Raw genomic sequence first — 23,783 nt, 5'->3', positions numbered from 1 at the left:
AGTGTGTAAGCAGTAAAGGACGTATATAAGGGCCATAGACATCCCATCAGATACTGGTGCAAACAAATAGCAGCACGGTCGGTGACAAACCAAGCAAAATGGGAAAGGTGAGTTTATAAAAACAATTATTTTTTGGACTAAAAATTATTTAAATTGTTTTTGTAATTAATGTCTTTTTATTGCCGTCTTTTTGAAATGTTCCATCCTTTCCTGTCTATTTGACAAATGAAGGAAAATCTACCTAACAAGGACATTGGTGGCAATATAAACAATCCTTTTAACAGAGTATGGAAAGGTTAGAGCCTCTGTCAGGATTTTATTGCTTTTGTGGTATGGGACTTTGTGGTGATTTGTTGTAATGTTACAAGTGGTATGAGGTCCCGGAGGTTGCTTCTCCAACAACTGCAACCCTCAGAGGAACTTACAAAAAAAAATGTAAAAGATGGGAGCACCACATTAGTTTTGTAGTACCCCTTTTGTGCACATAGTTGGTTAATGTAGGTAAATTTAGTTGGGCTTCACTATAGCCTGTGAAGCTAGGTTATTTAAGGTCAGGTAAAGGTCTCAGTCACCTCCCCCTGGCTTCAGGAAGCTTCTAGAAGGTCCCAGAACTTAGTGGGCGGAGGGGTGGGGAGTTCAGCCTGAATGTTCATGGGGCCTCTATTAATCCCTGGGGGGGAAGGACCACCCAGTAGGCTGAGAGTGCCCTATAAGTATTCGGGAGCCTGACCATGTGGGGAGATAGTCCAGGATCCAGAGTCCTGGAGGGGACCCTGGTGCTGGGGGGGGGGGGGGGGGGAGAAGAGGCTTTGGCTCCAGGCATAAGTGTGCTGCTAAGGGAGAGAGAGAGAGGGAGAAGAAAACGAGCCAGAGACTTCACCACCCCCTGCATTCTCAGTCAGGCTTGGCTGTGACAACATTCTAGCAAGAGGGACCTGTACAGAGAAGGCCTGGACAGAAGTTGCCATCTTTGCTCCAGGAATTAACAGGGACTAAGTGAGTGATCTCTATTTGTTAACCCCCCAAGCCTAAAAGGGAGAAACAGCCAGGTGGAAGACTTAGCTAGTATTCAGGAGGGACAGAGCTTAGCCTACCTTCACCTTACCTGCTGGGAACATTTCAAGTGTTGAGCTGCATGTTTTAAGATTTCTTTCATTGGGAAAAGATCTAGATTCCCACAGTCAGTTTAGAAGTTTTCTTAAAGGAGTACAGTCTGGGAATTTGTGCTGGGGGTCAGCAATTGTTATCCAGTTTGTCCTCACGGTTTGTGCTTTGAAGTCAGTTCTGGGCACCCCATACTTCCCTAAACCTGTCCAAGTTACATCCCCTAAAAAAAACAAAAAATATATCAAAACCAAGCCAAGGGACTGAATTATTGACTAATGAGTGCTTGCCAAAAATGTGTGTTGCCTGGCTGTGCAAGAGAAGGGGGACCCAACGGCCCTTTATGGGGTAGGGCTACAGTTCACACATTCCAAAAAATACTTTTTTTCTTCATCAAAAACAAATGTGTTTTGGCGACTTTTCCAGAGCTAGAATCAAGAAAAAAAAAAAAAAATCTATATGTATATACAAGTATAATTACCCCAATGTACTCTCATTGAAACTAAAAGCTCAATGCTCCTTGATTCTTTGACTGAGGTTTTTTTTTTAGCTTCAAAGAGAAATTTAGAAATAATCACAAAATTATATGAATGATGAATAATTGCCAGGGGAGAAACACGGACGATGAAAATTGTAGTGCCCATTGGTGTTGAGTTGAAGAATGCTCCTTATGTTGGTGGTCAGTGGAAAAGTGCCTCCTTATATTGGTGGTCAGCATAGTGTTCCTTTTACTGTAATGGTCAGTGTGACTCCTTATTTTAATGGTCAGTGGGTCACCATTACAATACTGTTATAAATTAAAAAGTGCCCCCCTTACCAATAGCTAAAAAAGATCACTGATGTCAATAATAACTGAGGGACAGATATTGCTTATTGTTCAAGGAAACACTGGCAACCTCTGAAGAAACCCTAAGTGAGAAGGATTGACATTAAATCGAACCAATAATGGGCTTTCCGGCAGAAAAGGTCAGACGGAATCATTTCATCGTATATTCCGATCGCATGTGGGCTTCATCTAACTTTAAAAAAAAAAAATTCTGATGGACCTAGAAATAGAACATGTTTTAAATCTTTCCGACTGAATCAATTCCTATCGGGAAAACCGTTCATCTGTATGCTATTCAGACGGACCAAAAAGGACGCAAGGGCAGCTATTGGCTACTGGCTATTGAACTTCCTTTTTGTAGTCCCGTCTAAACGAACAGACTTTGGTGTGATCGTGTGTAGGCAAGTCCGTTTCAGCAGAACTCCGTCGGAAAGACCGTCAGAGTTTAAACCGGTCCTGTGTACGCGGCATCAGGCTTTAAACAAAGATCAAAGTTTAACAGAGTTTTGAACTCTTCCCCACCCTGATAAAAAATAAATAATTTTGTCTTATGTTAACGGCGATCTTGTGTGTGCCCAGCTGAGTTTTTAGGTTTATATATTGAGTGTGGAACATTCCTTCTCTTTATTTGGCAATCAAGAAGTAAAATGAATTTCACAGTTTATATGAATAAATGTCGACCTTTTTATTCCATTAGATCATCTTTTACGAAGACAAGAACTTCCAGGGTCGCTCTTACGAGTGCAACTCTGAATGTTCTGACCTGTCCTCATACTTCAGACGCTGCAACTCCATCCGTGTAGAAAGTGGGAACTGGATCCTGTATGAGCTCCCCAACTACAGAGGACACCAGTACTTCCTCCATAGAGGAGACTATCCTGACTTCCAGCAGTGGATGGGCTACAATGACTCCATTAAGTCTGTGCGTCTGAGCCCCCAGGTAATACAATGCAGTACAACGTGAATTAAAGCATACTACTGACCCTAGCCACGAGACAAATCTCTTGTGTAGCCAGCTTAGGATCTTGATGCCTGTAATCCATCTTATACTGTTATGCTGCGTACACACGATTGGATTTCCCAACGGGGAAATTTTAGATGTGAGCTTGTTGGCAGTCCATGTGTACGCTCCATCGGACAATTGTTGTCAGACTTTCCCCCAACAAATGTCGGATAGCATGCTCTCAAATTTTTCACCAACAAATGTGTGTTGTCTGACTTTCCGATCGTGTGTACACAAGTCCATTGGAACAAAAGTCAAAAGTACAAACTCGCATGTTTGGAATTGGCACTGGAAGTGAGAGAAGAAAACTCCCAAGTGAGAAAATTGGTAGTGTTGATGTTACAGGTTTGACTGCTTGGTTAATTTCAAGTTTTGTTTCCTTCTTTAGCACCAAGGTTCCTTTAGAATCAGGATTTATGAGAGAGAAGACTTCAAAGGTCAGATGATGGAGTTCACTGAGGATTGCCCTCATGTCTATGAGAGTTTCCGCTACAATGACATTAATTCTTGCCATGTCCATGATGGCTACTGGATGTTCTATGAGGAGCCCAACTACAGGGGACGTCAGTATTACCTGAGACCTGGAGAGTACAGGAGATACAGCGACTGGGGAGCCACAAGCCCCAGAATTGGGTCCTTCAGACGTCTCCATCATTCCTATTAAATGTTTAAAAATATTTTAAGTTTTCTGCTTGACAATAAACTTGATAAAGAAATTTTTCCTGTTTGTTTTTTTATGCAATGTGGATTTTCGATGAGAATTTGTAAAGTGCAGCAATCTCTACCACCGGTCAAAAGCCACCCTTAGTCAGAGACACAATCATCTACAGTATATGACAATGTATTGTACATTGGATGAGATTCGCCCTCCATCATAAAATCACATATTTATTTATTCCATGCAGAATAAGTTGGTTGTTTATATACATACTGGAGGGGATTTACTAAAATCGGAGCTTGCGAAATCTGGTGCAGCTCGGCAGAGAAACCAATCAGCTTCCAGATTTTATTGTCAAACCTTAAAGTGGTTGTAACAAGTGTATAGGGAAAGGGGAGTGGGATTTTCAGGGTTCAATTTGATTTGAAAAATAGTAATAACAACTAAATTATATAAGAATTTTTTTTATTATTATTATTTATATTATAGAAATTTATTATTTTATTATTATTTATTATTTTAGAAAAAAATAATAAAATTTGATAAAAAGTACAGCAGTTTGGCAAGTACAATAGGTATTTACACATACAGCATAAACAGATAATGTTTCCAACATGTTTCATCCATATGTCGAGCTTCTTCAGGGGATGCTTTCCAAGTAAACGGTACAAGCCTTCTATTAAGGAAACACATACATACAATGATTCTAGTTATTGATCGATATTACAACCATAATATACATATAATATTTTAATTTAGAAAATTTTACACGTTTTGACAAATATAAACTATACATGCACTTGTCTGCAGTCCGGACAACACTCCTTACCTTAATCTCTTGAATGAATCAAATATTATTATGGGTCAAGGTATCCATATGCGTCAAAAGAACCATATGCTAGGGGTGACCATAGGGGGCATTCAAGGGCCAACTAAAAAACAAATTGAATCAAATTTAGTTTAAATATAGACATTAAACCGATCTCCACACAAAGGAGCCAAGTATATAAAAGAAATCAACTTACAGAAATAAAATTCTAGACTCAGAATCAGGGGACAAATGCTGTCAAAGTGTGCCAAGGTCTATTGAAAAAACTATCCAGAAAAATGAATACAGAAAGAAAAGACTAATTAGAGAACACGTAACTTATGAAGCACTTGCAGTTTATAAAGGCAAACAGGTTGAGTATTTCATCAACAGAAGCATCGTTTTGAAAATATAAAGATAAAGATTTTTTTTCAAATCTGAAAATAGAAAATGATTACCTGGCATTCAATAGCAGCATGCATGTGTCCCTGGGTTAAAGCAGCGTCTAATAGCTGGAACCAGTGGCCTTAAATAACCCCTACCCGGCCTATATTGGCAGCGGACATGAGGACCCTACCGTGTGTGCGCAAGCCGCGTCACGTCCGCTTCTTCGCTCATCGGCGCTGAGTCCTAACCATCGGCTCCAGAGGTGAGAGGCGTCACTCCCTCTGGTGGATGGAGGGAAAATCTCACTGCATCTCAAAGGGATGCGAAGAGATCATGTGAAAAGGAGAAAATAGAAGCGAGGCGGCAACACGCATGTGGGACGGTAAAACAGGCGTGTGGCAAATTATAGCACAGGCACCCTGAGCGTCCATATGGTCATCCCAATGCCATGAAACAGGGTCACAAAAGTTAAACCAGGCACTCAATAGCGCTTAAAGATGTAAGGGATTCTTGAGGAGGATGGATTTCAACAGGATCAGACAGTGTGGTCAGGTGCAGACACGCACATATATTTACAAATAGCTGCCCTTGCGTCATATTTGGTACGTCGGACCAGCACACAGACTAACGGTTTTACCGATTTTAGTCCGTCGGAATTGAGTCTGTCGGATAGATTTGAAACATGTTCTATTTCTAGGTCTGTCTGATTTTTTTTTTTAAACGATCGGACTAGCCCACACACGATCGGATTGTTAGCCCCTGTACACACGGTCGGAGATTTCCACAACCAAATCCGTCGGATTTTGTCCGTCGGATCTTGTCCGAAACTGTTGCATACACACGGTCGGACAAAGTTGGCGAAAAAATCCGATCTTTCAGAACGTGATGACGTAATTTCGTTACGATGGGACTAGATTCAGGCTTGTAGCCAATAGCTTTGATGTAGGAATTTGATCTGAGCATGCGTGGCACTTCGTCCGATCAAAATTCGCTACACATGATCGGAGTATGTCCGATCGAACCAGTTGGTCGGAAAATATTTGCAACATGTTGGAAAATTGGGTCCGACGGATATTCGGACGGAATCAGTCCGATGCATATCACACACAGTCGGATTATCCGACGACACGGTCCGATAGGACACATTCCGACGGATTCTCCAACCATGTGTACAAGGGCTTAGACGGATTGATCCCATCAGACCTAGCCTGCCGGAAAGTCCGGTCATGTGTACGCAGCATAATTGTTAAATTATTGCCCAAATTGCCTTCCTTAACCCCCCCACTGAACTCTGGGTAAGGTGTATTTTTTGTCATGCATCCCTCCCAGTCCTCCCCACAGAACCTGGCCATGGTAAGATCTTTTAAATTGTTTTGTCTATAATCATAAACAATTTTAACCACTTACCAACTGACCCATAGCCGAATGACGGCTACAGGGCGGTCAGATAACTCTGTTAGGGCGTACTATGATGTCCTTCCAGAATCGCGCTCCCCTGGGGGAGAGGGGAGAAAACAGTTGCAGCAGCGCTGTGGGCTTGATGTGTAGTTCCCACAGCGCTGCTCAGTGACAAATCCAGCATCCATCCATCCATCCACCCATCCCTTTGTATAAGCCATCCACACTCAGCCATCCCACCATCCACACTCAGCCATCCCACCATCCACGCTCATCCATCCCACCATCCCTGATCATCCATCCCGCCATCCACGCTCAGCCACCCCGCTATCCACGCGCATACATCCTGCCATCCATGCTCATCCATCCCTCCATCCAAACTCAGCTATCCTGCCGACCACGATCATCCATCCCGCTATCCACGCTCATACATCCTGCCATCCATACTCAGCCATCCTGCCATCCACGTTCATCAATCCACGCTCAGCCATCCCGACATCCACACTCAGACATCCCACCATCCACACTCAGCCATCCACTCTCAGCCACGCTCATCCATCCCAACATCCACGCTCATCCATCCCACCATCCACGCTCAGCCATCCTGCCATTCATACTCATTCATCCATACTCAGCCATCCCTCTTTCATACTTATCCACCCATCCATGCTCAGCAATACTCATCCATGCATCCATGCTCAGCCATCCCATCCACCCCCAGCCATACTCAGTCATACTCAGCCATACCCAGCCGTACCCAGCCATACTCAGCCGTACCCAGGCATACTCAGCCATACCCAGCCATACCCAGCCATACTCAGCCATACTCAGCCATACCCAGCCAAACTCAGCCATACCAAGCCATACCCAGCCATGCTCAGCCATACCGAGCCATACCCAGCCATACCGAGCTGTACTCAGCCATGCTCAGCCATACATTGTGATACCCAGCCATACTCAGCCGTACTCAGCCATACTCAGCTGTACTCAGCCATACCGAGCTGTACCCAGCCATGCTAAGCCATACTCAGCCATACCCATCCATACTCAGCCGTGCTCAAACACACCCAGCCGTACTCGGCCTCTGTATGTGGCCAGGCTGTGGAAGTCTCACACATGTAGTATGGCCGTACTCAAGAGGAGTAGGAGAATGTATTTTGGGGTGTCATTTTCGGTATGTACATGCTATGTGTTAAAAATATTGTATAAATGGAAAACTTTGTGTTAAAAAACGCGTTTTCATTTTGTTTCCACATTTTCCAAAAATTTGTAGAAAAAAAATGACATGTTCAAAAGACTCACTATGCCTCAAAGATTATACGTTGGGGTGTTTACTTTCCAAAATGGGGTAATTTTCGAGGCGTTTCCATTGTCCTGGTGCTCCAGGGCCTTCAAAATTGTAAGAGGTAGTCAGGAAATTAGATGTGTAATTTATGCTCCAGAACACCTGATGGCGCCCCCTGCATGTTGGGCCTCTGTATGTGGCCATTCTCTGTAAAAGTCTCACACATGTGGTATCGCCATACTCAGAAGGAATAGCAGAATGTGTTTTGGGGTGTAATTTATGGCATGCATATGCTGTGTGTGAGAAATAACCTGATAATATGACAATTTTGTGAAAAAAAAGAAAAAATAATCTTGATATTGCAAAAAATTGTGGGGAAAAAATGACAGCTTCAAAAAACTCACCATGCCTCTTACTAAATACCTTGGAATGTCTACTTTCCAAAAAGGGGTCATTTGGGGAGTATTTGTACTTTCCTGGCATGTTAGGGTCTCAAGAAATGAGATAGGCCGTCAGTACTTTAGGTGTGATCAATTTTCAGAGATTGGCACCATAGCTTGTGGACTCTATAACTTTCACAAAGACCAAATAATATACACCAATTTGGGTTATTTTTTACTAAAGATATGTAGCAGTATAAATTGTGGCCAAAATTTATGAAGAAAAATTAATAATTTGCAAAAAATGCAAAAACAGAAACAAAGAAAAATGCATTTTTTTTTACAGAATTTTCAGTCTTTTTTTCTTTTATAGCGCAAAAAATAAAAAACCCAGCGGTGATTAAATACCACCAAAAGAAAGCTCTATTTGTGTGAAAAAATGGATGCAGTTTTGCATGACTGAGTAATTGTCATTCAAAATGTGAGAGCACTGAAAGCTGAAAATTGGTCTGGTTAGGAAGGGTGTTTAAGTTCCCAGTGGGTAAGTGGTTAATATAAAGCAATCTAGAAAAAGATTATTTATAAAATACAGTCTATAAAATGTGCATATGCATAATATAGAAGTTTATAAAACATTTTGAACTTTTTCACTTTCCTATATGGATAATTATATGATCTAACAAAAAAGATGGTCACAAATAAAGAAAGAATGTAATGATAATGATAATGATATATATATATATATATATATATATATATATATATATATATCTCAAATAACCTTCAAAATAGGAAGGATAATAATAAGTTGATTATTTTTTCAGAGTTGAAGGTCAGTGATCAATCATTGGTGTAATATGACACTTTAATATTAGTAATAGCACCTCATCCCTTAATAGATTGTATATAGGAAAAGAGGAGTTGAATTTTCAGAGTGCAATTTTATTTGAAAAATAGTAGTACCAACTATATTATATAAGAAAGTTTTTTTATTATTTTAGAAAAAATTAATAAAATTTGATAAAAAGTACAGCAGTTTGGCAAATACAATCAATAGGTACAGCATAAACAGAGTTCTCAACATGTTTCACCCATATATCAGGCTTCTTCAGGGGATGCTGTCCAAGTAAACGGTACAAGCCTTCTATTAAAGACACACATACATACAATGATTATAGCTAACGATAGATATTACAGCCATAATATATGTAGCACTGACCCCCGAAGGAGCTGCTGGTTTGATTGGTCTTACTGTTACCTTCTCCTCCTCAATCTGTGTCTAGGGGTTCCTGTGATAGATGGCCCAGTAAACTGGCGACAGATCTGCATAAAGGGATTTTTATTTGCAAAACGTAGACAATGAACAGTCTCTTAAAATAGGATCAGAGGGTTAGGAAGGAAGTTCAGGTACTCTTAGTGTCAAAGTCCATAATGAAGAACTTGCTTACTTTGACTAAATCCAGAGAATAGCCATTCACAACTGGATGTTCACTCAAGTTGGATAAGTACCCTCTCCCAGAAAGCACAGCAAGAGTGACACTCCCACTGGGCGGGCTCAGAGAGAGAGAGTAAACTTAAAACACCCAACTAGACTGAGGTTCTATGCCTGCCAGAAGAGACAGTGCCCCTTGTGGTCAGGCTGAACATCCTATAGTCCAGTCAGACTGATGCCGAGGTCCAAATTTAGAACAATTGTACCCAAACCAAACAGCAGTTCAGGTGTAACCTTAACTTTCAAAAAGCATAGCGCGTGCTCTTCAGGAGCCGCCACTACATATACATATAATATTTTAATTTCAAAAATTTTACAAGTTTTGAAAAATATAAAACTATACTTGCACGTGTCTGCAGTCCGGACAACACTCCTTACCTTGGTCTCTGGAAAGAATAAAATAAACCACTTATGGGTCAAGGTATCCATATGCATCCAAAGAACCATATGCTATGGGTGACCCTGGTTGTAACAAGTGTTTGAAAGAACTTTCCTGTGCAATGTGATAAAAATCATCTGTCCACTCCTCCTACTGCACAATGCCTATTGGGATTTGAAGTGTAAGAGTCCATTCACCCCATTATATGGCTGCCAGTGATGGCCCGTCTACTAGGGGAGCCCAGGGGCTGCCCCTTATCCATGCGTCTAGCTTCATGATCTACATACAGGGTGTCGGAATCATGGATTCCAATGATGGGTGGGGGGGGGGGGGGTTTGAAGCACATGATTAGAGCCAGAGGCTCTATTGGGCTTCAAAATAGGGTGGGCTCAGGGCTCAGACTAAGACTGGGATGCCATTAAAGTTCATGTGTGTGTAGAGGCAGGGGTCCCAATACTTCTGACAATATAATATACAGTATATACATAGTATTTTTTTTCTCTGATAGTCCCCAAAACAAATTTGCTTTAGTTGCAGAATAAAATCTTTTATTGACTGTATGAACGAATGTGGTGCCCCCGTCTTTTCAATTTTCTCTTATTAATCTTCTCCGGCGGTCACACTTACTCTTAAAGAGGAAGTAAACCCTGACAAACGAAGCCCGCTGGTGGAAGCATCCATCTTCACCCCTCTTCCTTCTGGGGCCGCAGACTCCAGCTCTGTGACTGGCGGGAGCCGCGTGTTGTCACACGTGTTGTCACCTCCACACATGTGCGAGCAGTCGCGGCACACGCTGGGGGAAGAAGCGGCCCGGAACATTTGCCAATTACATCATCATCGCATTGTACATGAAATATCTCCTGAAGGGCGCACGTTCAGGAGATATTTTCAGAACATATGGGTAAGCCTTATTATAAGCCTACCTATAGGTAAATATGTCTCAGGGGGGTTGACAACCACTTTAAGGAAAGAGTAATTGTTGAATAAGCAGGCCCATAAAAGAAATGCTTACATTTCTCTGATCCATGGGGGTGATCAGATTTGAGATCTGAAGTGGTTAACATAATGCTATTACATTCAGTATATAAATATATATCTATATAAAATATACATTGTAGACCCTTCACGTGTGTGTATAGCTCATCTCTGTTCATCTCTGGTCTCTGTTCAGGTGTGGTACATATGAATGCTGATGCACTCAGAAAGATCCAAACAATAGTTATAGAAAGAAATCAAGCAAAGTTCAACACAGTAAAGGGAAAAGGCCATTCATACTCCACACAAAGCACAATGTCAGCATGTGAGTGTGTAAGCAGTAAAGGACGTATATAAGGGCCATAGACATCCCAGCAGATACTGGTGCAAACAAATAGCAGCACGGTCGGTGACAAACCAAGCAAAATGGGAAAGGTGAGTTTATAAAAACAATTATTTTTGGACTAAAAATTTAATTACGACTTTTTCCAATACTTTTTTTTATTTTTATTTAAATAGTTTTTGTAATTAATGTCTTTTTATTGCCGTCTTTGGGAAATGTTCCATCCTTTCCTGTCTATTTGACAAGTGAAGGAAAATCTACCTAACAAGGACATTGATGGCAATATAAACAATCCTTCTAACAGAGTATGGAAAGGTTAGAGCCTCTGTCAGGATTAGGGATGAGCTTCGTGTTCGAGTCGAACGTACGTTCGACTCGAACATTGGCTGTTCGTCCGTTCGGCGAAATCCGTACATTTTGATCCGTTCGCGTCAAATTCGCGTGGCGCTCACGGCCCACAATGCACTGCGATGGCGCAGTGCATTGCTGGCTCATGATTGGCCAAGCATGCACTGTGACCCCGCATGCTTGGCCAATCGCAGCGCCAGCAGCGAGGAGAGCCATGATTGGCCACAGGCAGGATGCCTGTATCCAATCATAGCTCAGGCTGTGTAGTGCACGCCCAACACTATATAAGGCCGCCATCGCGGCGGCCTCGTGTAGTGTGTTGGCGTCTGAAGCAGTGGGTGTTCTGTGTACCTTCAACACAGTACACACCGATCATTTTCGGCCGATTTTCTATCTTGCTGTTGTGTAGTGGTTATTGTCTGCGTGCCCTGACCGCAGTATACACCGCTATATTCACCTCACCTATATAGCTAGTGATCTATCTTTTATAATAGAGCTTGCAGTCAGTAGTGTTAGGAGATACCGCTATATCCACCTACATAGCTGTTCTCTATTTGAGCCCACTTGCCATCTGCAGGAGTTATTGGAAGTTGTGTGTGCCTCCAGCACAGCACAGTATACATCTGTATATACTCCTTTATCTCTGGTGTTCTCTGGTTATTGTCTGTGTGCCCTGACCGCAGTATACACCGCTATATTCACCTCACCTATATAGCTAGTGATCTATCTTTAATAATAGAGCTTGCAGTCAGTAGTGTTAGGAGATAGTGCGTGCTGTCTGCGTGCTCTGTACCCAGTACATACCGCTATAATCCACCTACATAGCTCTTCTCTATTTGAGCCCACTTGCCATCTGCAGGAGTTATTGGAAGTTGTGTGTGCCTCCAGCACAGCACAGTATACATCTGTATATACCCCTTTATCTCTGGTGTTCTCTGGTTATTGTCTGTGTGCCCTGACCGCAGTATACACCGCTATATTCACCTCACCTATATAGCTAGTGATCTATCTTTAATAATAGAGCTTGCAGTCAGTAGTGTTAGGAGATAGTGCGTGCTGTCTGCATGCTCTGTACCCAGTACATACCGCTATATCCACCTACATAGCTGTTCTCTATTTGAGCCCACTTGCCATCTGCAGGAGTTATTGGAAGTTGTGTGTGCCTCCAGCACAGCACAGTATACATCTGTATATACTCCTTTATCTCTGGTGTTCTCTGGTTATTGTCTGTGTGCCCTGACCGCAGTATACACCGCTATATTCACCTCACCTATATAGCTAGTGATCTATCTTTAATAATAGAGCTTGCAGTCAGTAGTGTTAGGAGATAGTGCGTGCTGTCTGCGTGCTCTGTACCCAGTACATACCGCTATAATCCACCTACATAGCTGTTCTCTATTTGAGCCCACTTGCCATCTGCAGGAGTTATTGGAAGTTGTGTGTGCCTCCAGCACAGCACAGTATACATCTGTATATACCCCTTTATCTCTGGTGTTCTCTGGTTATTGTCTGTGTGCCCTGACCGCAGTATACACCGCTATATTCACCTCACCTATATAGCTAGTGATCTATCTTTAATAATAGAGCTTGCAGTCAGTAGTGTTAGGAGATAGTGCGTGCTGTCTGCGTGCTCTGTACCCAGTAGTGTTAGGAGATAGTGCGTGCTGTATGCGTGCTCTGTACCCAGTACATACCGCTATATCCACCTACATAGCTGTTCTCTATTTGAGCCCACTTGTCATCTGCAGGAGTTATTGGAAGTTGTGTGTGCCTCCAGCACAGCACAGTATACATCTGTATATACCCCTTTATCTCTGGTGTTCTATAATAAAGGCATCTGCAGGAGTTAGTGGGTGTTGTGTGCCTCCAGCACAATACACACTACCCAACTGCTGTTTTACCCAACTCCCTTCAGGCCATTACCATGTCTGGAAGGCCAGCAAGGAGAGGCAGACAGGCGCGAGCCGATAAAAGAGGGCAAGCAGGCTCTGTGTCTAGAGACAACAGTGCTGGTCGTGGACGCGGTGCATTGTCATCAGCACGTGGCCATGGGACATGCTTGTCCTTCTTTTCGGCAGCTGGACATGTTGAACCGCAACATGCCAACGACTTGGTAGAGTGGATGACCAAGCCCTCTTCATCCTCCTCATCCTCTCTCACCCAGTCTCAGGGTACTAGCAAAGCAGCTGCCAACGCATCGTCTTCCCTCCTCTCAATGTCATCATCAGTGACTCCTTCCCTAGACCCACCACGTCCTCCTGAGGAGTCTCCTGAACTCTTTAAACACAGTGTTGGGTACATGCTCCAGGAGGATGCTCAGTGTTTTGTGGGCTCTGATGATGACACTCAGCTAGAGGAAGGCAGTAGCGTGAGCGCAGACAGAGGGGATGCTCAAGAAGGACAGCAATCTGGCAGTCATGTTCCACAAGCTGCAGCATACTGCCAGGTTTGCTACAGCGATGAAGAGGGAGGGGATGATGAGGGCACTGACTCCACGTGGGTGCCTGGAAGGTGGGAGGAGGAGGAGGAGGAGGAGGAGGAGGCACATGTCCAACGAGGCAGGATGCCCTCCGGGGGCCAGCTTAGGGGCAGAACACCGACTGAATCACACCGCAGAGCTCCGCCTGTGCAGAGCGCTGCCTCTGCGCGTTATTCTAAAAGTTCTTTGGTGTGGGCCTTTTTTGAGACGAGTGCATCAGATCGCACCACTGCTATTTGCAACATATGTCTCAAGCGTATCTCACGTGGCCAAAACATCAGCCGCTTGGGCACCACATGCTTGACCAGACATATGTTGACCTGCCATGCAGCTCGTTGGCAAGCGTACCTCAAAGACCCACACCAAAGAACAAAGCGGACCTCTCCTTGCTCCTCATCAGCTGGCATCTCCAACCCCACTAGACCTTCAGTCCTCTCTGAAACCTGCTCTGAGAGGAATGAAGGTGTAGAATTAGGTGTGTCACAGCCAAGTGCTTCCGGGAACTCTGCTTGCGGTACACCCACGTCCGATTATAGCAGGCAAATGTCCCTGCCCCAGCTGCTGGACCGGCGGAAGAAGTTCACTCCCAGCCATCCACATGCCCAGCGGTTGAATGCTAGCTTGGCTAAATTGCTAGCACTTCAACTGCTGCCTTTTCAGTTGGTAGACTCGGCCCCCAAACGCCACTTTTTCTCACGGAAGGCGATTCCGGCTCTCTACCGGCATGTGGAAGGCAATGTCCTTGCCTCGCTGGACAGGGCGGTCAGCGGTAAGGTGCATATTACCGCTGACTCATGGTCCGGCAGGCATGGACAGGGACGTTACCTGTCTTTCACGGCCCATTGGGTCACCCTTCTGGCAGCTGGGAAGGATGCAGGACAAGGTGCAGTAGTGTTGGAGGTTGTTCCGCCACCACGTCTCCAAAATGCTACTATTGGTTGTGACACACCTCTCTCCTCCACCCCTCCTCTTCTTCTTCCTCCATGGCCTCTTCCAGTGCTCTATCCTCAGAACCAGCGGTGCTCCGTAGGCGTTCCAGGGGCTAAGCAAGTACGCAGGCAAAACGATGCCATGCCGTGCTTGCGCTGGTTTGTTTGGGGGACAGGAGCCACACTGGGGCGGATGTTTTGTCAGCTCTGCAGGGGCAGGCCGAGAGGTGGTTGACGCCACGCCAGCTTAAGCCAGGAATGGTGGTTTGCGACAATGGCACCAACCTCCTCTCCGCCCTACCACAGGGACAACTGACCCATGTTCCCTGTGTAGCTCACGTCCTTAACCTGGTGGTGCAGCGGTTCTTGGGCAGGTACCCCGGCTTACAGGATGTCCTGAAGCAGGCCAGGAAAGTCTGTGTGCATTTCCGCCGATCATTTAATGCCTGTGCTCGGCTGGCTGAGCTCCAAAAAGAGTTGAACCTGCCCAAGAACCGCCTTATATGTGACATGCCCACCAGATGGAACTCAACATTGGCCATGCTGCAGCGGCTGCACACGCAGCAGAGGGCCATCAATGAGTACCTGTGCGACTACGGCACCAGGACAGGGTCAGGGGAGCTTGGTTTTTTCTCACCACGCCAGTGGGGCATGATCAGGGATGCATGCACTGTCCTGTCACCGTTTGAGGAGGCGACAAGGATGGTGAGCAGTGACAGTGCATGCATCAGTGACACTGTACCTCTTGTCCACCTCTTGGAGCATACGCTGCGTGGAATAATGGACAGGGCACTTGAGGCAGAACAGAGGCAGGAAGAGGAGGACTTCCTTGCCTCTCAAGGCCCCCTTTATCCAGACAGTGTTCCTGCTGTGCCACCCATCACACAGGAAGAGGATGAGGAGGAGGAAGAGGAGGAGGAGGATGATTGTGTCAGCATGGAGGTGGAGGCTGGCACTCAGCATCAGCATCAGCAGCAGCAGCAGCAGCAGCAGCAGCAGCAGTCCTGTAGGGATGATTTACAGTCCCAAGAAACACGTGGACTTGTACGTGGCTGGGAGGAGGTAGCTGCGGATCATGTTGTCCTTAGTGACCCAGAGGACTCCGGACCGAATGCCTCAGCTAACCTACGCTGCATGGCCTCCCTGATCCTGCAAAGCCTGCGGAAGGATCCTCGTATTCTTCGGATCAAGGAGAGGGACCATTACTGGCTGGCCACTCTCCTTGATCCACGGTACAAGGGTAAGGTTGCCGACCTTATCTTGCCATCGCAGAGGGAGCAGAGGATGAGACATCTCCGGGAGGCCTTGCAGAAAGGTCTGTGCAACGCGTTCCCAGAGACTGGGAGGTTACAAACTCCTGGTCCTGGACAACGTGTTTCTGAGGCATCGGTCAGAAGGAGCGGTGGAGAAGGTGGCCGTCTGACCGATGCTTTCAGACAATTTTTTAGTCCGCAGCCCCAAGGTATGATCGGTTCCAGCACCCATCGCCAGCGTCTGATTTACATGGTGCAGGAATACCTAGGGGCAAGGTCAGACTTGGACACCTTTCCCACCGAAAATCCTCTGGCTTACTGGGTCCTGAGGATGGATCACTGGCCAGAGCTTGCACAGTATGCAATTGAGCTACTGGCCTGTCCTGCATCCAGCGTTCTTTCGGAACGCACCTTCAGTGCTGCTGGTGGCTTTGTTACCGATCACAGGGTGCGCCTGTCCACCGAATCAGTTGATCGACTGACCTTCATCAAGATGAATCAGTCTTGGATCACCCACAGCTACCAAGCACCTGAAGCTGATGTAACCGAATAATTTTTTTTGAAATACCACATCCCTTCAAGACTGCCTATGCTGATGCTGAGTGACTGTCCTGTTATGTTGATTGTCTATCCTCTTCCTCCTCCGCTGATATGTTGGAAGAACATTTCTGGTTCTGGTTGATGCCATCAGCCCAATTTTTCTGCCCCTGTTTAACAGGGGTGTTTAAGTACAATTTTTGATGCAATGCTTTGCAGCAGGGCTAATTCCTGCAATCAAACAAGAGTATATGGGAGAGGTTGCAGTGTGGTGGCACCAGCACCAGTGCCTAAGGCCCAATTTTTCTGCCCCTGTTTAACAGGGGCGTTTAAGTACAATTTTTGATGCAATGCTTTGCAGCAGGGCTAATTCCTGCAATAAAACTAGAGTATATGGCAGAGGTTGCAGTGTGGTGGCACCAGCACCAGTGCCTAAGGCCCAATTTTTCTGCCCCTGTTTAACAGGGGCGTTTAAGTACAATTTCTGATGCAATGCTTTGCAGCAGGGCTAATTTCTGCAATAAAACTAGAGTATATGGAAGAGGTTGCAGTGTGGTGGCACCAGCAGCAGTGCCTAAGGCCAAATTTTTCTGCCCCTGTTTAACAGGGACATGTAATTACAATTCTTGATATAATATTTCACAGGAGGGCCCCTTCCTGTGCCCACCCAGAGTAACGGTGAGGACTTATAGTGTTGTGGCACCAGCACCACAACCACCAAAGGTCAATTTTTCTACCACTGTTCAACAATGGCATGTAATTACAATTCTTGATATAATCGTTCACAGCAGGGCGCTCCAGCGCCCACCAAGAGTCACTTTGAGGGCTTACAATGTTGTGGCAAAACCAACACCTTGTTCCGCCATTTCTGCAGAGCATATAGGGCAGGCCCCTACTTTCAAACATCCAATTTACAAACATCTCCTACTTGCAAACGGAAGGAGACAACAGCAAGTGAGATGAAAAAAGATGGACGACAAAACAAATTATACAGGGGTGATAACCCTTCCCTATGTTTTCCAAAAAGCTTTAAAATAGTTTTTTTGACTGGAGCTACACTTTAAAAATGTACCAGTTGAAAATTACAAACAGATTCAACTTAACACAACAAACCTACACAGTCCCTGTCTTGTTTGCACCGCCTGTATACTGCTGTTCTGAGTATATAGGGCCTGGGGGCCACACGCATTTCCTTTTTTTAATATGGGTACGGGGTTCCCCTTAATATGCGTAAAAGACCCAAATAGGCTGGTAATGGGCAGGGAGGGCTACCCATGCCATTTTTCTCAATGATTTTCAACCATATTGCAGGAACCAGATATAACATTAAAACCGCAAGCAGTTTTAAATGGTGTTATTTCCGTTTAATGTCATTTTGTGCAGGGACTGTTCTAAACACGGGAAACACTTGGCACTTCACAGGCATACTACAGACACCCCCCAGGCACCATATTTAAAGGAATATTTAACTTTTTTTTTTCACTTTAATTGTCATTAAAATCAGTGCTCCCGCCAAAACGGCCATTTTTAAAAACATTTTAGGCATTGACCCATGTCCCCTGGGGCAGGAGCCAGGTCCCCAAAACCTTTTTAGGATAGTATCTTGCATATTAGCCGTTAAAATTAGCACTTTTCATTTCGAAAGTTCGAGTCCCATAGACTTCAATGGGGTTCTAACGTTCGTTCGAATTTGGGGTCCGTTCGAAAGTTCTGGTGCGAACCGAACCGGGGGGTGCTCATCCCTAGTCAGGATTTTATTGCTTTTGTGGTATGGGACCTTGTGGTGATTTGTTGTAATGTTACAAGTGGTATGAGGTCCCGGAGGTTGCTACTCCAAAAACTGGGACCCTCAGAGGAACTTACAAAAAAAAAAATGTAAAAGATGGGAGCACCACATTAGTTTTGTAGTACCCCTTTTGTGTACATAGTTGGTTAATGTAGGTAAATTTAGTTGGGCTTCACTATAGCCTGTGAAGCCAGGTTATTTAAGGTCAGGTAAAGGTCTCAGTCACCTCCCCCTGGCTTCAGGAAGCTTCTAGAAGGTCCCAGAACTTAGTGGGCGGATGGGTGGAGAGTTCAGCCTGAATGTTCATGGGGTCTCTATTAATCCCTGGGGGGGAAGGACCACCCAGTAGGCTGAGAGTGCCCTATAAGTATTCGGGAGCCTGACCATGTGGGGAGATAGTCCAGGATCCAGAGTCCTGGAGGGGACCCCGGTGCTGGGGGGGGGGGGGGGGGAGAAGAGGCTTTGGCTCCAGGCATAAGTGTGCTGCTAAGGGAAAGAGAGAGAGGGAGAAGAAAACGAGCCAGAGACTTCACCAGCCCCTGCATTCTCAGTCAGGCTTGGCTGTGACAACATTCTAGCAAGAGGGACCTGTACAGAAGAAAGCCTGGACAGAAGTTGCCATCTTTGCTCCAGGAATTAACAGGGACTGAGTGAGTGATCTCTATTTTTTAACCCCCCAAGCCTACAAGGGAGAAACAGCCAGGTGCAAGACTTAGCTAGTTTTCAGGAGGAACAGAGCTTAGCCTACCTTCACCTTACCTGCTGGGAACATTTCAAGTGTTGAGCTGCATGTTTTAAGATTTCTTTCATTGGGAAAAGATCAAGATTCCCCCAGTCAGTTTAGAAGTTTTCTTAAAGGAGTACAGTCTGGGAATTTGTGCTGGGGGTCAGCAATTGTTATCCAGTTTGTCCCCATGGTTTGTGCTTTGAAGTCATTTCTGGGCACCCCATACTTCCCTAAACCTGTCCAAGTTACATCCCCTAAAAAAAACAAAAAATATATCAAAAATAAGCCAAGGGACTGAATTATTGACTAATGAGTGCTTGCCAAAAATGTGTGTTGCCTGGCTGTGCAGGAGAAGGGAGACCCAACGGCCCTTTAGGGGGTAGGGCTACAGTTCACACATTCCAAAAAACACTTTTTTTCTTCATCAAAAACAAATGTGTTTTGGCGACTTTTCCAGGGCTAGAATCAAGAAAAAACAAAAAAAACTATATGTATATACAAGTATGATTACCCCAATGTACTCTCATTGAAACTAAAAGCTCAATGCTCCTTGATTCTTTGACTGAGGTTTTTTTTTAGCTTCAAAGAGAAATTTAGAAATAATCACAAAATTATATGAATGATGAATAATTGCCAGGGGAGAAACACGGACGATGAAAATTGTAGTGCCCATTGGTGTTGAGTTGAAGAATGCTCCTTATGTTGGTGGTCAGTGGAAAAGTGCCTCCTTATATTGGTGGTCAGCATAGTGTTCCCTTACTGTAATGGTCAGTGTGACTCCTTATTTTAATGGTCAGTGGGTCACCATTACAATACTGTTGTAAATTAAAAAGTGCCCCCCTTACCAATAGCTAAAAAAGATCACTGATGTCAATAATGACTGAGGGACAGATATTGCTCATTGTTCAAGGAAACACTGGCAACCTCTGAAGAAACCCTAAGGCCTCTTTCACAGGGGGCGGATCAGTAATGATCCGCCCCGTGATGATCCGCTCGCTCAGCAGGGATCGCTCCGTTGTCCCCGCTGAGCCGGCTGCGGACAGGGCAGTCTCCGCACACTGTGCGGGGACCGCCCTGTCAGCTCTCCGCTCTCCTCTATGGGGATCGGATGAGCACGGACCGTGTGTCCGTGTTCATCCGATCCGCTCTGCAGACGGATAGAAAAATAGGATTTTCCTCCGTCTGCAGAATCGGACTGTTGCGGAGGCGGAGGAAATCGGGTGTCTGCGGATGTTCATCCGCAGACACTCGCTATCCCATAGGGATGAATGTATGCCCGTATTTCATCCGCAAACAGATGGATGAAATACGGACATATCATCCGCATGTGTGAAAGGGGTCTTAGTGAGAAAGATTGACATTGAGTGACATGAAATCGAACCAATAATGGACTTTCCGTCAGAAAAGGTCAGACGGAATCATTTCATCGTATATTCCGATCGTGTGTGGGCTTCATCTGACTTTTTTTTTTATTCTGACGGACCTAGAAATAGAACATGTTTTAAATCTTTCCGACTGAATCAATTCCTATTGGGAAAAACGTTCATCTGTATGCTATTCAGACGGACCAAAAAGGAGGCAAGGGCAGCTATTGGCTACTGGCTATTGAACTTCCTTTTTGTAGTCCCGTCTAAACGATCAGACTTTGGTGTGATCGTGTGTAGGCAAGTCCGTTTCAGCAGAACTCCGTCGGAAAGACCGTCAGAGTTTAAACCGGTCGTGTGTACGCGGCATCAGGCTTTAAACACAGATCAAAGTTTAACAGAGTTTTGAACTCTTCCCCACCCTGATAAAAAAATAAATAAATTTTGTCTGATGTTAACGGTGATCTTGTGTGTGCCCAGCTGAGTTTTTAGGTTTATATATTGAGTGTGGAACATTCCTTCCTATTTGATAATCAAGAAGTAAAATTAATTTCACAGTTTATATGAATAAATGTCGACCTTTTTATTCCATTAGATCATCTTTTACGAAGACAAGAACTTCCAGGGTCGCTCTTACGAGTGCAACTCTGAATGTTCTGACCTGTCCTCATACTTCAGACGCTGCAACTCCATCCGTGTAGAAAGTGGGAACTGGATCCTGTATGAGCAACCCAACTACAGAGGACACCAGTACTTCCTCCATAGAGGAGAGTATCCTGACTTCCAGCAGTGGATGGGCTACAATGACACCATTAAGTCTGTGCGTCTGAGCCCCCAGGTAATACAATGCAGTACAACGTGAATTAAAGCATACCGCTGACCTTAGCCACGAGACAAATCTCTTGAGTAGCCAGCTTAGGATCTTGATGCCTGTAATCCATCTTATACTGTTATGCTGTGTACACACGATTGAATTTCCCAACGGGAAATGTTAGATGTGAGCTTGTTGGCAGTCCATGTGAACGCTCCATCGGACAATTGTTGTCAGACTTTTCCCCAACAAATGTCGGCTAGCATGCTCTCAAATTTTTCACCAACAAATGTGTGTTGTCTGACTTTCCGATCGTGTGTACACAATTCCATTGGAACAAAGTCAAAAGTACAAACACGCATGCTTGAAATGAAGGACAAGCCGGAAATCGTTCGGTCTTGTAAAACTAGCGTTCCTAATGGAGATATCACATGACTATTGAACTTTCTTTTTATTGGCTCGCCATACATCTTGTACGTCACTACGTCCGTAATTGTTGGCCAACATTTGTGTGACCGTGTGTATACAAGACAAGTTTGAGCCAACACCCTTCAAAAAAAATTCCATGGTTTTGTTGTCGGAAAGTCAGATTATGTGTATACGAGGCATAAGTCTTAAGATATGTCAAAACAACACAGACCAAAAATGCCTAACAAAATAAATAAATAATACATATGAGAGGTCTTCAAAATGTTTCCACACTTTTACATTTCGGTTGGAAACAGTGAGGGCGCTGAGTTTCTCTGATGAAATAAAAAAAAAGGTACGAGGCTAGGAAAAATGCATCGCAAAGGAAGGTGACTATGCAGAAAAGTGATATATTTTTTTCATGAAATTCTTAATAAAGAGAGTTAAAAAAAGTGTAGAACATTTTATCTATCTATCTATCTATATATATATATATATATATATATATATATATATATATATATATATATATATATATATATATATATATATATTGACACTGGAAGTGAGAGAAGAAAACTCCCAAGTGAGAAAATTGGTAGTGTTGATGTTACAGGTTTGACTGCTTGGTTAATTTCAAGTTTTGTTTCCTTCTTTAGCACCAAGGTTCCTTTAGAATCAGGATTTATGAGAGAGAGGACTTCAAAGGTCAGATGATGGAGTTCACTGAGGATTGTCCTCATGTCTATGAGACATTCCGCTACAATGACATTAATTCTTGCCATGTACATGATGGCTACTGGATGTTCTATGAGGAGCCCAACTACAAGGGACGTCAGTATTACCTGAGACCTGGAGAGTACAGGAGATACACCGACTGGGGAGCCACAAGCCCCAGAATTGGGTCCTTCAGACGTCTCCATCATTCCTATTAAATGTTTAAAAATATTTTAAGTTTTCTGCTTGACAATAAACTTGATAAAGACATTTTTCTTGTTTGTTTTTTTATGCAATGTGGATTTTCGATGAGAATTTGTAAAGTGCAGCAACCTCTACCACCGGTCAAAAACCACGCTTAGTCAGAGACAAAATATAAAGATAAAGATTTTTTCAAATCTGAAAATAGCAAATGATTACCTGGCATTCAATAGCAGCATGCATGTGTCCCTGGGTTAAAGCAGCGTCTAATAGCTGGAACCAGTGGCCTTAAATAACCCCCATCCGGCCTATATTGGAAGCGGACGTGAGGACCGTACCGCGCATGCGAAAGCTGCCTCACGTCTGCTCCTTCGCTCGTTGCCGCTGGGTCCTAACCATCGGCTTCAGATACGAGGAACGTCATTCTCTCTGGAGGATGGAGGGAAAATCTCACTGCATCGCAAAGGGATGCGAAGAGATCATGTGAAAAGGAGAAAATAGAAGCAAGGCGGCAGCACGCATGCGGGATGGTAAAACGGGCATGTGGCCAATTATAGCACAGGCGCCCTGAGCGTCCATATGGTCATCCCAATGCCATGAAACAAGGTCACAAAAGTTAAACCACACACTCAATAGGGCTTAAAGATGTAAGGGTTTCTTGAGGAGGATGGATTTCAACAGGATCAGACAGTGTGGTCAGGTGCAGACACGCACATATATTTACAAGAAAATTCATATTAGACTCAGAACAGTACATTTAAGGGTAAAGCGGGCAAAAATGGAAAATAAAAATAAAATAAATTCATCAAAAGACATGTCAGGTTCTTAGCCATATATATTGGTCAAACAATCTATGCATTAATAATGTAAGTATGGCATAAGGTCCAACATTTATAGGTATTAATTTGGATATTAAATAAATCAAATCTTGCATATATATACCAGGTATGGGGGGGAATTGGAGATGTGACTAAAAACCGGAATTAATGACATAAAAGGAAGGAAAGGGAAGGGAAAATGGGGAGGAAAGAAGAGAGGGAAAAGGGGAGGAAAGGAGAAGAGAAGAGGGAAAGAAAGGGGAAGCAAGGGATGGGGAAAGGGAGGCGGGTTGAGAAGGGGGGAAGGGAAAAGGGGGGGAATTGGGGAAAGGGAAAAGGGGGGAAATAGGGTGAAAAGGGGGGATAA

The 23,783-nt window shown here is 44.2% G+C and overlaps 1 protein-coding gene and 1 pseudogene across 2 annotated transcripts; both read left to right on the top strand.

Moving 5' to 3' along the window:
• On the top strand, window positions 1-3,649 carry LOC143975651 (gamma-crystallin-3-like; annotated as a pseudogene). Its single transcript, XR_013272405.1, has 3 exons — window positions 1-107; window positions 2,628-2,870; window positions 3,322-3,649. The product of XR_013272405.1 is annotated as a gamma-crystallin-3-like (transcript).
• A 7,328-nt stretch (window positions 3,650-10,977) lies between these two features.
• Window positions 10,978-22,667, top strand: LOC143975652 (gamma-crystallin-3-like). Its single transcript, XM_077478142.1, has 3 exons — window positions 10,978-11,130; window positions 21,057-21,299; window positions 22,340-22,667. The coding sequence occupies exons 1-3, from the start codon at window positions 11,122-11,124 to the stop codon at window positions 22,613-22,615; spliced, it is 528 nt and encodes a 175-aa protein (XP_077334268.1). The 5' UTR covers window positions 10,978-11,121; the 3' UTR covers window positions 22,616-22,667.
• The last annotated feature ends 1,116 nt before the right edge of the window (window positions 22,668-23,783 follow it).

The sequence above is a fragment of the Lithobates pipiens genome, unplaced genomic scaffold, assembly GCF_037356315.1.
Source record: "Lithobates pipiens isolate NorthernLeopardFrog02 unplaced genomic scaffold, aLitPip1_a1.2 Scaffold_13, whole genome shotgun sequence".
Classification (NCBI taxonomy): domain Eukaryota; kingdom Metazoa; phylum Chordata; class Amphibia; order Anura; family Ranidae; genus Lithobates; species Lithobates pipiens.
Note: the sequence above shows the minus strand (reverse complement) of the source record. Positions and strands in the feature narration are given on the sequence as shown.

What these genes read in the sequence shown, in the direction of transcription:
- LOC143975652 (XM_077478142.1), top strand. An exon ending in CTGTGCGTCTGAGCCCCCAG is followed by an intron (nt 21,300 to 22,339) that starts GTAATACAATGC and finishes TTCCTTCTTTAG; the next exon opens with CACCAAGGTTCCTTTAGAAT.